Source organism: Sprattus sprattus (assembly GCF_963457725.1).
Source record: "Sprattus sprattus genome assembly, chromosome: 1".
Lineage (NCBI taxonomy): Eukaryota > Metazoa > Chordata > Actinopteri > Clupeiformes > Clupeidae > Sprattus > Sprattus sprattus.
Window position 1 is genome coordinate 30684652 of NC_137920.1, and position 14480 is coordinate 30699131.

The following is a 14480-nucleotide window of genomic DNA, read 5'->3' on the forward strand; positions in this document are numbered from 1 at the left end:
ATTGTAGTCTGTTCACTAGCTAGTTATAGCTGGTGGACATACCCACAGGATCAATGAACCGCCATGATAAAAGAGAGCCACGACATCTATAACTTAGATAACTTGTGACTTGTTTACTATTTTAAACGTCATGTGCTATGCATTTCAGTTTTTTTTTTACAATTGCTAAAACACTTAAACCCATTGGCTGAACAAAGTTCTCAGTTGCCTGAACTCATGAAGCTAATTGTGCAGTCTGTTGTCAATACCTTAAACTATTTCACACGGTCAAACACAATTTGCAGGTCTCACTTAGACTTTTCAGTAAAACTCAAAACACATTCTGCACTCTAATTCACAAGTCATCCATACTGGTAAACACAAGTGGCAACAATCAAATGGAAATAGAGAACAAATGTCATTGATTAAACCCAACCACTCAAAATTGATTTAACTTGTATCAAATTATGTGACACACACAACCAATAGAGGGCAGATGAGATGTTTTAATTAATATTCTGAGATAGGTATATGCAACACTTTTTTTTTTTTTTTTTACAAATAGTCCTTTGGAGGCCACACAGAGTGAACAAGAAATAGTCCAGTGGTCAAGTTCACTTTCGGTTTACATTACACAGAACAGCCTAAAGATGACAGGGCCTCAACATCCAAAAATGTCAGATAAAGTGAACATTTTAGACATTCAAACATTCAGTGACATGTTAGATAGTATGACATCAGTATAATGAGAATTACAAACCTGCTACTAAAGCTTAAGAACTTAATGAGGAGTGATAACCAGCCCACTCATTATCGAGGAGAACAGTCCAGTTTCAACTCTTTCAAAACCAACCCACTCACTATCGAGGAAAACAGTCCAGTCTTGTCTCTATCAGAACCAACATTAGTTTGAGATCAGCAGCACAAGAGCATATCATATTGACAACCAAATGTTAATACTCGAAGGTTCCAAACACTGCAGCAGGATCATCAGGGGAGAGACTGGAGAGTTCAAAGGTCATCCTTTTGGTCAGTCCCCATCATTACGCATGCAGGCGCCCAGAATCCACAACTACTGGCTGCAGAGGAAAGAAGTGATGAGACATGTCGACCCGTTTCTAGAAACACTGAATGGAGTCAAACAGGCCAAAGCAGTAGACATACTTTCTTTAAAAATAAGCTTTCCTTTCCCCAAACTCCCCTTCAAAAGTTTAACAGATCAGTAAGACAAGCCCAAGCAAACCTCATTGGTGTCTATTCACTGTCCAGTGCCTTGTTCAAGGCGGACAGAACTACAGCAGGGTCAGGGAACTTCAGTTTTCGAGGCGGCCCCAACTTAATGCCAGTCCAAAGACAGGTTTCTGAGAAGAAAGAGTGTGTTTGTAAACTTCAGAGACACACAGTGATGAATTTGTGTACAGCACTTAAAGGAAACATTAACATACTGAATCACTGATGAGCTGAACATTTATTCACATCTGACTCATTTTGAGTCTTCCATAGAACACTCACCCTTGCCAGTGTCCATCAGGGTGACCTCAAAGGTTTTGCCACGAGGTTTCTGGAGGTTCAGTTCCACGCACAGATTTGGGTGTGCGGCCTGGATTGCCGACTTGACCGCGTCAGCATTCCGCCCATACACTCGTCAGCTTTTACTAGAAGAGAACAGTCTCCATCTCACCCCAATATTCTGTGCAGCACAGGTCGATAAAAACTAAAACTATACGGTTCCATGGACATAATAGGTGGAACAGATGTATGAGCCACGTACAGAATCCAGGCTGGGAAAAAGCAATTAAGCAAATGCTGACAATATGTAAACAGACTTGGTGGAATTCTGGATGTCAAGCTTACCAGTGTTCAATGACAACTTTCTGGCCCTCGTCTTTAAGCTCCACTGCAGGTTTTTCTTTTTTGTTGTCCAAAGTGGCAGTCTCTTCGTTTAAATCACTAGCTGCCTTACGCTTGGAACCTCGATCTAAACATCAACATAAACCGATTTAACCACATACCACGTGTGAATGAACACTCCCTGATAACAAAAAGCCAGTAGACCACTTAGGCCGTAAGGTGACCCTCGAAAAGTGCTTTAGAAACCTAACTTCGCTCCTCAGGCTCCGAACTAAGCGAACTTCAGTTCATAAAAAATAACGAGTCGTGCTGAGCTACCAAAAAAAAGTTCGCCGCTGACTTTCCAGGCGATTGTCGATACGTCTATGTTTTATGCAGAACTAGAGCCTTCACAGCGTAATAAGATTTTGATCACGAGTGGTGGCACGGTTCGACATGTGATCGTTCTCCACCAATGAGGTAGCTGCTTTTTGACAACAGACTGGCAAGATGGCGACCACCATGGTTTGAATTTACGTTACAGATAAAGTATTAGCCGAAGAAGAAGAAATATCGACAGAAAATGTAAAACAAAAGATATCTTCGAAACGCAAGATGCGTTACATATCTTCTGTTAAGCATGAGGAAACACAGAATTTCACCAACGCAAGGTGGAATACCTATCGAAACCTAGGAAACTTCGATCCAAATCAAGCTCTGGCCCCGTCCTACCTGCCATCTGTATAATTTGCAAGAAAGACAGCAAATTCATCGTCGCGAGTGGCAGACGTCAAAAAGAAGCTTTGTCAAAAACACAGACTTTAACAGCAGGTAAGACTGTTTCACCCTCACCCCCAACACACACTAAGGTGCTACGCACACGAAGTCTAGGGCCTCCGAATAGGATTTACTTTTCACACCAATCGAATCTTTTAATTTCGTAAATACGGAGGCTGGCAACGAGAGATTTGCGTAAACACGGAGGCAGCAGATTGCGGTGAACCGACTGTAGTACATACCTCACGCCTGTGAGTGGCGCTTTAGCGCTTTATTTACACAACTGAAAAAACGTGAAAAACCTAGAAGAAGAGACTCAAAAGCACAAGGTAAAGGAAGCAGCAAACGGATAAACAAATTACACAAGACATTCAAGCTCCAATTAACAACATTACATTATGATGGTTAATAAAATCAGTGGTCAGACTAAAGGATATGCGAAAATGAATTCTTTTTTCTATTGATAATAAAGAGTTTGGAACAGTAACATGACATGTCTGTCATCCCATCTCCCATGATGCATTGCTCCGAGCATTTTACATACATTTATGAATAAAAAAGCAAATTAAATCGCTGGCCAATTTATATTTGTGGTCATGAAAGTTATGTTACGTCTGAATAAGAAGAATTAGATCAAGATAGGGGGCTAATCAAAAATCAGAAGACTGGGTTAATGTTAGTGAATTCGAGGCCCACCATGAGTGAGATTTTGAGGGAGAACAAGTTATTTATATACTGGTTGGAGATGGCGGAAAAGATCACGTGGGGCAGTGACGTCATCAGGTTGCGTGAAACCGTGCAGACAAACACCAGCCCCCGTACCGATTCAAATCTACTCACTTTCTACCCCGGACTGCGATCGTTGCAGAAACGAGGTGCGGATAGAGAGTGTTCGTATGGATGATAGGGCTATCTGTATTAGCTATCCGTATCAGTTTGACAAACTAGGCTCCATGTAAACGACACTTAACAGTAGGTAGTCTATGTGAATGCATCCCATCCCCCAAAACACACACACACACACACACACACACACACAGATGTTTGGAGAAGTTGAATGACTATCTAGCCTACACTGCTGCACAATCATTGTATTTGTCCAATTCTAATATGAATGCATGTGTGAATTGCCATAATGTGTTGTGCATGTGTCTGGGTGTGAAATTACATTACACCCCTCCCCCCCAGTGTTTTAGGTTTTTGATATTGACTGAATCACAATTTGACTTTAATAGGGTAGTGTGTATGTTTATATGGATGTCAAAGCATGCCTGATGTTAATATGACACTGAATACCTGTTCAGAAATGTGGCTCCTCAGCCTGATGGCCTGTCTGGTTAGCACACCGCTTCTGAGTAAGCCCATTCCCCCATAACCCCCCCTCTTTCCGCTTCTGTCCCTGTGTGTTGCTGGGCGGTCCCAGTAACCTTACTCCATCTCTAGAGGTGTATCCTGCCTGTGCTGCACATATGTGTGCTTAAGGACTCTTTTTTTGGGTGCACCACCTAGCACTCTTTTTACTATCTAGCCTACACTGCTGTACAATCCCTGTATTTGTCTAATTCTAATATGAATGTATGTGTGAATTGCCGTAATGTCCTGTGTGTGTGTGTGTGTGTGTGTGTGTGTGTGTGTGTGAGTGAGAGAGAGTGAAATTACAATCCAATACATAACATTCCCATGCCTATAATACCCCATATAAATTCTTTTTTCTTTTCTTTTGTACAAGGCAAGTTGCAGGAAGCAGCTGAAGTAAAGGATGACCAGAGCATCCTCATTCACATCAAGGACAGAGACTGTGGCTCTGGAGGTGCAGTACCACAAAAGTTGCTACAGAGAATATACAAGGTTTTTGAGTGAGCCTGCCAGAGCAGAGAAAGAACAGCAAGTCATATCTTAATTTTATGAAAACACATACAGTACAATGTGTGTCCTATGATTGAGACAGTTTGTTCTCACAACACGGATCTCACAACGAAAGCTCTCACAACACATATCTTCTTCTATATTTTTTGTAAGGATCGGGTCAAGATTTGATCTGAGCTATAAATTATTCTGCGAAAGGATAATCCGTCAAAGGCTGCTGATCAACCAAGAGGTGCTGAGGATGAGCCAACTGAGGAAGGCATTTATTGACCTTGTGCAGTCAAGTGAAGGTGTTGATGCTTCAACCTACAGGTAATTGCAAGGCAGTTTATTATTTGTCAAATCCAAGGGAATCTGCTCTGCTTGTCATATGCACATACTGTACATGTATTGTTTTGCAATAAGGAGGATGGCAGTGTTCTTGATAGTGTGATGTTTGTTACAGTATATTTTATATATATATATATTTTTTTTTAGATTAACGTTATTTTGCCCTCCCAAACTTTGTAGTAGGCTAACGTCACGTTTGAGTGAATGATGAGCGCGATACAAAGAAATGGATGATAAACAGCTTCTGAATAGAAAGTTTACCTTTAAAAGTTGTGTTGTGCAAAAGAAGCGAGCTTCACTGCTGAAAATGTCAACAGGCAGCAAAAAATATTAAGCCATGGTTTAACTGCACTATAGGCTGAGTCCATGTTTATCTTAAATGTGCACTTTATAATTTTATTTTGTACCGCCCTGTTTGGCAATGTTGTTTTTCAATAAAATAAAACATTGCTTAAAGCAAGCCAATCCACTTTTCCATGTTGATAACAGCATTAAAATAAAATAAAAATGATGGAAAAAAAAATAATAGAAGGGGCATTTAGAATAGATACAATTTGCGATCGCGATTAATTTTAAGTAATTTAATCGCGATTAATTTTGAGTTAACTATGACAAAAATGCGATTAATCGCGATTAAATATTTTAATCGTTTGACAGCACTAAACTCCACCAATATTATTGTATTCACTCCGAGTTAATTTGTGAAGGTGGCTATTGTATATCAGCCACAACATGAAGCCCCCCTTTGCTGGTACTCATATGACTCTTTTTTTGTTGTTGATTTGTTGTGTTGCAGACAGGATGTATTGAAGAAGAGACTCAGCCGTGATTTTCCACAGCTAGTGTTCCACATCCCCGCCAAACGCAACACTTCTGAACTGGTCTTTGCTTTTCTGCAGGACTGTGTTGCACAGATTTATGTCATTATAGTTATTGTGCCAATTCGAAAGAAAGTGAGGAACTTGATAGCTGTCCTGACACTGACAGTGAGGACTGAGTGTCCTTAATCTGTTATTCTTTAATTCTGTTTTGTACTGTTTTCATATTTTTCATAAAGATTGTTTATATGGTTGATCAGTGTTGTATTCATTTGTGGAAGAATGAATGAATGAATGACTGAATGAACAAATGGTCATTGGTTTAAGTACAATGCTGCCTTTTATTGATACAAGGAAGGAGGTTTATTTGTCACATACATAGAAATACTAACGTAAAGCATGTAGTGACATTTTGTTTGGTGTTAAGCTTTTTGCCTGACCTCAGTGTTTTGAAAAGTCAATGGCCAGTGATGATGCCGTCAGGACACTATCCACAGCTGTGGGGTGTACTACGAAACTCGATTAGAGAGATAGGTATGCAGTACCACGAACGTTGTTCTCTTTTGAGTCGCTACATCACCATGGTATCTTATGCTAGCAAGTAAACCTGGTCGGGAGGAGATTTTGTGCTAAGTAAAACTAAAATCGTGTGAAAACACCTACTGAACAAGCGATCTCACGTGTAAGATTCTGACAGGGGAAGCTCCACCTATCCAAACCCAGTTTGACAAATATATCACATAGCTGCGGTCGTAGTACCACTTAACTTATAGCCCCAGTTAAGGTTTTAGCAAGCCTCACTATGTCTAGATAGCCCGGCTATCTGTAACGAGATTCGTAGTACACCCCACTGTTTGCTGGGTGTTCACAGTCCATGTTAGATACTATCCGGCGTATTCTCATGTATTTCAAACTTGATTTAAATGACTTAACATAAACATAACATTATCGCATATTTGCCTCATTGTTCTTCTTGGACGTGGCTAGGTATACACCACTGTTTAGAATCCCTTTGGCCCGATTTTGAGGATGTTCGGCTGTTTTCCTTTTTATCTGTAACGTAAATTCAAACCATGGTGGTCGCCATCTTGCCAGTCTGTTGTCAAATAGCAGCTACCTCATTGGTGTAGAACGATCACATGTCGAACCGTGCCACCACTCGTGATCAAAATCTTATTACGCTGTGAAGGCTCTAGTTCTGCATAAAACATAGACGTATCGACAATCGCCTGGAAAGTCAGCGGCGAACTTTTTTTTGGTAGCTCAGCACGACTCGTTCTTTTTTATGAGCTAAAGATTGTGTAGTTCGCCGTCTGCGGAGCGGGATGAAACGATAACAGGGTTCACCATCCGGCCTAACTGTTGGTCCACAGCAGGCGGTCCACTTGCTTTCAGAAACAAAACAAAAATAGTCATTTATACTTCACTATACTCATTTTAACCAAACAATTAACATTGTATAGATGTTACCAGTGCACTGCATAAGGCCTTAACTGATCAAGTCATTTTTCATCTCGAGGGCATTCTAGTACCTAGCAGGATGGGGTTTTGGCCTCATGTCTCCTAATTTTATCAGGGCGATTTTCAAGGAAACCAAGATCAACTTTAAGCCAAGATTTGTTTACGAAGAAATTCACTGTCATGCCTCCACCAGCAAGGTGGTAGGTAACTTTACGTAGAAAACTTATAACGGTGTCTTCTGGGTGCAGGAAATTAAATTCAGAATTCAAATGGGCAAGAAACTGAAGCGAAGTTACCTGATTTTGGTCGAGGCGCCATTGCAGGTAAGGCCAAGTCTGCGAATTGGTACATTTCGCATGTGCGAGAGTCGCCATTCGCTTCAGAATTGGTACAATTCGCATGTACAATTCGCATGTGCGAGAGTCGCCATTCGCTTCACGCGAATCAGGCACAATTCGAGTGGGCGAGAGTCGACACTTTGGGCGCATATGAGACATACAGTATGGCGCATATGAGACATACAGTATAGGCTACGTTGTTGACAATTCTCACAAAGACACGCGATCTGAATTGCACAGAGACGGGCGCATATGAGACATATACGTTGTTGACTCACAAAGACAAAACAAATAGCTACACGTAGCCTATAAACGTTGTTGAGACTCTTATTAAAGATTTTTGCTCATTCTCGTGGTTGAAAGTCGGTACAGAATTGCACAGAGACGGGCGCATATGAGACATATACGTTGACTCACAAAGACAAAACTAATAGCTACACGTAGCCTATAAACGTTGTTGAGACTCTTATTAAAGATTTTACTCATTCTCGTGGTTGAAAGTCGGTAACAAAACAGAGACAAATAGCTACACGTTCAAGCAATGTAATTTCATGTCATTTATTTCAAAAACAAACAATCAGATTGTAAGAGCTCTGGTTCCAAGACACAAAAAAGCCAGGAACCAGGTCTGATGGCCCATCAACCTAAACAATAGGCCAGGAGCCGCCTTGATGGTTGTAACCTGGTGCTGTGTAAACTAGCTTGTGGGTGTTGAATTGGTATTTTTTTTGTTCAGCCACTTAACATTTTATAGTGTATTCATATATATTTATGTCATATCATGCCTCATGACTCTTACCTCATATTCATTGTACTTAGGCCTATATATCTTATCATGTCTTACCTCATTCATAACCTCTATTGCTACCTTCACCTGTACCTGTATCATATCTGCACTAATGACCAACTACTGCTGCCAATGTTACTACTGCTCATACCCCATATATCTTGTACTGTCATATCATACTGTATACATCCCATCTATTTATTTTTATATTACCACTATGCAGAATACTCTGCACTCTTCTGCTATGGTTCCTTTGGTTAGATTCCGTTGCATTGTACTTATATCATATCAACATCAGCAATGATCTCACCTGGTCTGCCCACACTGACAAGGTGGTCAAAGCTGCCCGAAAACGCCTCTTCTTCCTGAGGAGACTCAGGAAGTTTGGCATGAATCCAGACATCCTCACCAACTTCTATAGATGCACTATAGAAAGCATCTTGACTATTAGCATCTCAGTGTGGTTTGGAAGCTGCACAGCCATGGACCGTAAGGCCCTACGCAGTGTGGTCAGATCCGTTGAGTTCATCATCGGCAGGAAACTCCCATCCCTTCAGGACATCTACCTTAAAAGATGCCTCCGAAGAGCTGGCAGGATCCTAAAAGACTGTCATCACCCATCCTTCAGACTGTTCACCCTGCTGCCTTCTGGTAGGCGGTTCCGAAGTGTCCGGTCTCGCACCCGCAGACTGGAGAACAGTTTCTACCCTAAGGCCATCAGACTCCTAAATGAACAATAATGCACTCCTCACTTTACACTTGCCACTTTACTCTTCACTGGCTCACTTTTACTGCTGTTTGCACTACTTTCTCAGTCCAGCTCATGTTCAGTTTAGCTCATGTAGATTGTTTATCTGTTTAGTATCTGTTTAATATGTGTATTTATGTTTAGTATCTATGGTAGTGTGGTATGGTGTCCTGTCTTAAGCATTCCAGTGCCCAGTCCAACTCTGTTGTTCTGTGTATCTGACAATAAAAGAGTTGACTTGACTTGACTTGACTTGTACCTGTATCATATCTGCGCTAATGACCAACTATTGCTGCCAATGTTACAACTACTCATACCCCATATATCTTGCGCTGTCATATCATACTGAATACAAATGCTATACAATACATTATCTGTAAGGTTGTGAGTGTGCAGTGGTAATGTAAGTTGATATTGATTATGTTTTTATTCAGTCACACACAGTAACAACAAACAAGTTCAACACAAATAATAATACATTCAAAGTGACTGAAAAGGCACAAGCTGAAGCATAATGCTTGTATTTAAGCCTGTCCTGTTTGACCAATTTAAGCTACCCATCAACATATGCATTTTTATTTTATTTTTTACAAGTAATACATGTAATGGAAATAAAAAACAAACAAAAGAATTGCCTCCAAAAAGTTAGTCACAAGAAGAGCAATGAAGCAAGATCCCAAATAAACAGCACAAAATCCTGCATACATTATGGACACTTGTAGCCCTCAAAAATTGCTTTAGCTACCATCCCTTTGAAAACAAAGAATGTCTTACACTTTCTTAAGATTATGTTAGCATCATTCCATAATGAAATTCCAACAACAGATATACATCTCCTTTTAATTAATTTTTTGGCATTTGGTACACTAAATTTACAGACATCTCTGAGATTATATTTTGTCTCTTGAAATGAGAAAAACCTTTGTATGCTGACTGGGAGTTGGTTTGATTTAGCTCGATACATTATTTGCATTATTTTATAATATACCAGATCATTAAATTTCATAACAAATGATTTCATAAACAATGGGTTAGTGGGTGCATAATAATCAACCTTATTTATTATCCTTATGGCTCGTTTTTGTAAAATAATGATTTCATTGACAGTTGTTTTATATGTCAATCCCCAGACTTCCACACAATATGATATGTACTAGGGAAGTATAAGTGAACAGTAAATAATATGTAAGGCCTTATCGTTTAACATGCTTCTTGATTTGTACAAAATTGCTATCATCTAAGAGATCTTTCCTTTGATATAATAAACATGTGGTTTCCATGTTAATTTATGGTCAATGACCACTCCTAGAAATGTTATCTCGGTCACTCGTTCAGCATCACTTATTTTTAATTGAATGTCCTTACCTATTTCCTTTTTCGATTTCCAAAGACCATGAATTAGAATCTATTAACATCAAACCAGGTTTTGAGGATTTCAAAATCTCTTTCAATAGAAGTCAAGAGTTGCTGTAGATTACTACCCGAACAGTAGGCTACATGTTTGTATCAGTTGGATTCGTAGAACGTAATAAATTACATTGCTTGACCGTGTGGCTATTTGTCTCTGTTTTGTTATTGTTATCTTTAATAAAAGTCTCAACAACGTTTATAGGTTACGTGTAGCTATTTGTTTGTAGTTCGCGTCCTAAGTGAAGCGCGCTTCATTCACAAAGTGGCGACTCTCGCGTGAAGCGAATTGTGCCAAGCGAATGGCGACTCTCGCACATGCGAAATGTACCAATTCGCAGACAAGACCTTAGCTCGCCATTGGGGTTATTTTCCTAAGCTCAAGATGGCTCAGGAAACGCGCAGTCGACAGAAACAGCGCTTCGCTAGACACTACTGCGGCTATGGACAACTTGTTGATCAAGGTGGGATGCCGTTGACAGGGTTTTTGCGCGCTTACCTTATATTTAACACAGGGATGTCTATGGCTTCCTTTGATATCGTGCATAATTCTACATGAAAGACAAACGCCATCTACCAATCCGGAGTGTAATTGTTTTCGAGCAAACCACGTCTGTCTGACTTAAAAATCAAGTTTTCCACATTATTTTGAAAGATCCAAGATAATAGTGTTGTTTTTAGTTCACCTCTAGTCTTTTTTTGAAGGTGCGATTTTAGTTTCGTCAACAGCTGTTTGAGCGCAAAACCTTTTCAAAATCGTGACTGATAGATGTCTCCTGATTCAGTAAAGCTGTTGCTTGCAAGCAGCATAAAAGCCAACCTAATCAAGTATTGTTGGAGTGATGAAAATGTAACCTGAAAAAAACACTGGGAATAAAACTCCTTAAGATGTTTAATTAAATACTCAGTCAATATGGAGGTTTATGCAACTTTTGTACAAATGCTCATTTTAAGGGTCCCACTGTGAAAAAGCAATAAACCTGTAGTCAAGTTCACTTTCTGTCCACATTTGGTATATATTACACAGAACAGCCTTAAAATGACTGGGCCTGAACATTGAAAAAATTAAGATAAACTGAACATTCTATTTATCAAAGATGAAACACTTTCAGTGACTTGTTTGATAGGAGGAAATCAGCAGTATGGTAATTATGAAGTTCACTTTCTGTCCACCTTTGGTTTATGCTACACAGAACAGCAGAAAGATGAAAGGGCCTCAACATGTCAACAATGTCAGATAAAGTGAACATTTTAGACATTCAAACATTGAGTGACATGTTAGATAGAAGGACATCAGTATAATGAGAATTACAAACCTGCTACTAAAGCTTAAGAACTTAATGAGGAGTGTTCAGTGATAACCAACCCACTCATTATCGAGGACAACAGCCCAGTCGCATCTCTTTCAGAACCAACCCACTCATTATCGAGGAGAACAGTCCAGTCTCATCTCTTTCAGAACCAGCCCACTCATTATCGAGGAGAACAGTCCAGTCTCATCTCTTTCAGAACCGGCCCACTCATTATCGAGGAGAACAGTCCAGTCTCATCTCTTTCAGAACCAACATTAGTTTGAGATCAGCAGCACATGAGTTGATCAGATTGACAACCCAATGTTAATACTCATAGGTTCCACACACTGCAGCAGGATCATCAGACGAGAGACAGGAGAGGTCAAAGGTGTGTGTGTGTGTCATAGGTTCCACACACTGCAGCAGGATCATCAGACGAGAGACAGGAGAGGTCAAAGGTGTGTGTGTGTGTCATAGGTTCCACACACTGCAGCAGGATCATCAGGGGAGAGACTGGAGAGGTCAAAGGTGTGTGTGTGTGTGTGTGTGTCATAGGTTCCACACACTGCAGCAGGATCATCAGGGGGGAGACTGGAGAGGTCAGAGGTGTGTGTGTGTCATAGGTTCCACACACTGCAGCAGGATCATCAGGGGAGAGACTGGAGAGGTCAGAGGGGTGTGTGTGTGTGTCATAGGTTCCACACACTGCAGCAGGATCATCAGGGGAGAGACTGGAGAGTTCAGAGGTCATCCTTTTGGTCAGTCCCCATCATTACGCATGCAGGCGCCCAGAATCCACGACTACTGGCTGCAGAGGAAAGAAATTATTTGACAAGTTGACCCGTTTATAGAAACACTGAATGGACAGTCACACACACACAACACACAACACACACACCCGTTGACCCGTTTAAAGAAACACTGAATGGACAGTCACACACACACACGTTGACCCGTTTAAAGAAACACTGAATGGACAGTCACAAACACACACTTTGACCCGTTTATAGAAACACTGGACAGTCAAACAGGCCAAAGCAGTAGCCAGACTTTCTATTTCAAACTGGTTGTTGTTGTTGTTGTTTATTATGCACATGGTACAAGGCAAACTGCACACCAGTTGGTATTTTTGAGACTACACCATCTAAAACTGCTCTGCAGGCCTTAACTGAGAGTTCCCAATACCATAATCATATCTTCAAATGCGTCATTGGACACCTCAGCAAAACTGTCTAACGTTCCTATAGCCGGAAAGTCTTGCTACAGACCACAGAAAAAGTAATGACGTGCTGTTGCTGTAAAAGCTTAATAGATCAGTAACTCGAGCCCAGACAAACCTCATTGGTGTCTATTCACTGTCCAGTGCCTTGTTCAGGGCGGACAGGACCTCAGCTGGGTCAGGGAACTTCTGTCTACGAGGCGGGAACAACTTAATGCCAGTCCAAAGACAGGTTTCTGAGAAGAAAGAAGTTTACAAACATACTATGAAATACTCAGTGACATATGTACAGGAGGAGTCTAGCAGAAGGGCCCAACTTAATGCCAGTCCAAAGACAGGATTCTGAGAAGAAAGAGTGCGTTTGCAAACTTCAGAGACACACAGTGACGTATTTGTACAGCACTTAAAGGAAACATTAAAATGGACAACTGAATCACTGATGAGCTGCACATTTATCCACATCTGACTCATTTTGAGTCTTCCAAAGAACACTTACCCTTGCCAGCGTCCATCAGGGTGACCTCAAAACTGTTGCCACGAGGTTTCTGGGGATTAATTTCCACAAACAGATCTGGGTGTGCAGCCTTGATTGCCGACTTGACCGCGTCAGCTTTCCGGCCATACACTTGAGAGCTTTTACTAGAAGAGAACAGACTCCAACTCACCCAATATTCTGTCATACACTCGTCAGCTTTTACTAGAATAAAACAGACTCCATCTCACCCAATAGTCTGTGCAACACACGTCGTTAAAAACTAAAACTTTACGGTCCATGGACATAATAGGTGGAACAGATGTATGAGCCACGTACAGTATCCAGGCTGGGAAAAAGCAATAAGCAAATAAATATGTAAACAGACTTGGTGGACATCTGGATGTCCAGCTCACCAGTGTCCGATGACAACTTTCTGTACCTCGTCTTTAGGCTTCTCTGCAGTTTTTTTGTCCAAAGGGGCGGAGTCTTCGTTCAGATCACTAGCTGCCTTACGCTTGAAACCTCGTTTTGTCACCAAATTGTCAAATATTATGGAATATGTTGGTGGAGGAGTAGGGTGTGTGATCGGAGGAGTGGTGTGTGTGATCGGAGGAGTGGGGTGTGTGATCGGAGGAGTGGGGTGTGTGATCGGAGGAGTGGTGTGTGTGATCGGAGGAGTAGGGTGTGTGATCGGAGGAGTGGTGTGTGTGATCGGAGGAGTGGGGTGTGTGATCGGAGGAGTGGGATGTGTGATCGGAGGAGTGGTGTGTGTGATCGGAGGAGTGGTGTGTGTGATCGGAGGAGTGGGGTGTGTGATCGGAGGAGTGGTGTGTGTGATCGGAGGAGTGGGGTGTGTGATCGGAGGAGTGGGGTGTGTGATCGGAGGAGTGGGGTGTGTGATCGGAGGAGTGGGGTGTGTGATCGGAGGAGTGGTGTGTGTGATCGGAGGAGTGGTGTGTGTGATCGGAGGAGTAGGGTGTGTGATCGGAGGAGTGGGGTGTGTGTTTGGAGGAGTGGGGTGTGTGATCGGAGGAGTGGGGTGTGTGATCGGAGGAGAGGGGTGTGTGATGTGAGGAGAGGGGTGTGTGATCGGAGGAGTGGGGTGTGTGATCGGAGGAGTGGTGTGCGTGATGTGAGGAGAGGGGTGTGTGAT

At 41.5% G+C, this 14480-nt stretch overlaps 1 protein-coding gene across 1 annotated transcript; it reads right to left on the minus strand.

Annotated features, from left to right (window-relative positions):
• Positions 1–1233: 1233 nt before the first annotated feature.
• On the minus strand, positions 1234–14239 carry LOC308377893 (selenoprotein H-like; the record flags this gene model as incomplete). Its single annotated transcript, XM_080854666.1, has 2 exons — positions 13349–14239; positions 1234–1340 (listed from the first exon to the last, which is right to left on the minus strand). Exons 1-2 carry the CDS (start codon positions 13530–13532, stop codon positions 1234–1236), a joined length of 291 nt encoding a protein of 96 aa, XP_080710792.1. The 5' UTR covers positions 13533–14239.
• Between the last annotated feature and the right edge of the window lie 241 nt (positions 14240–14480).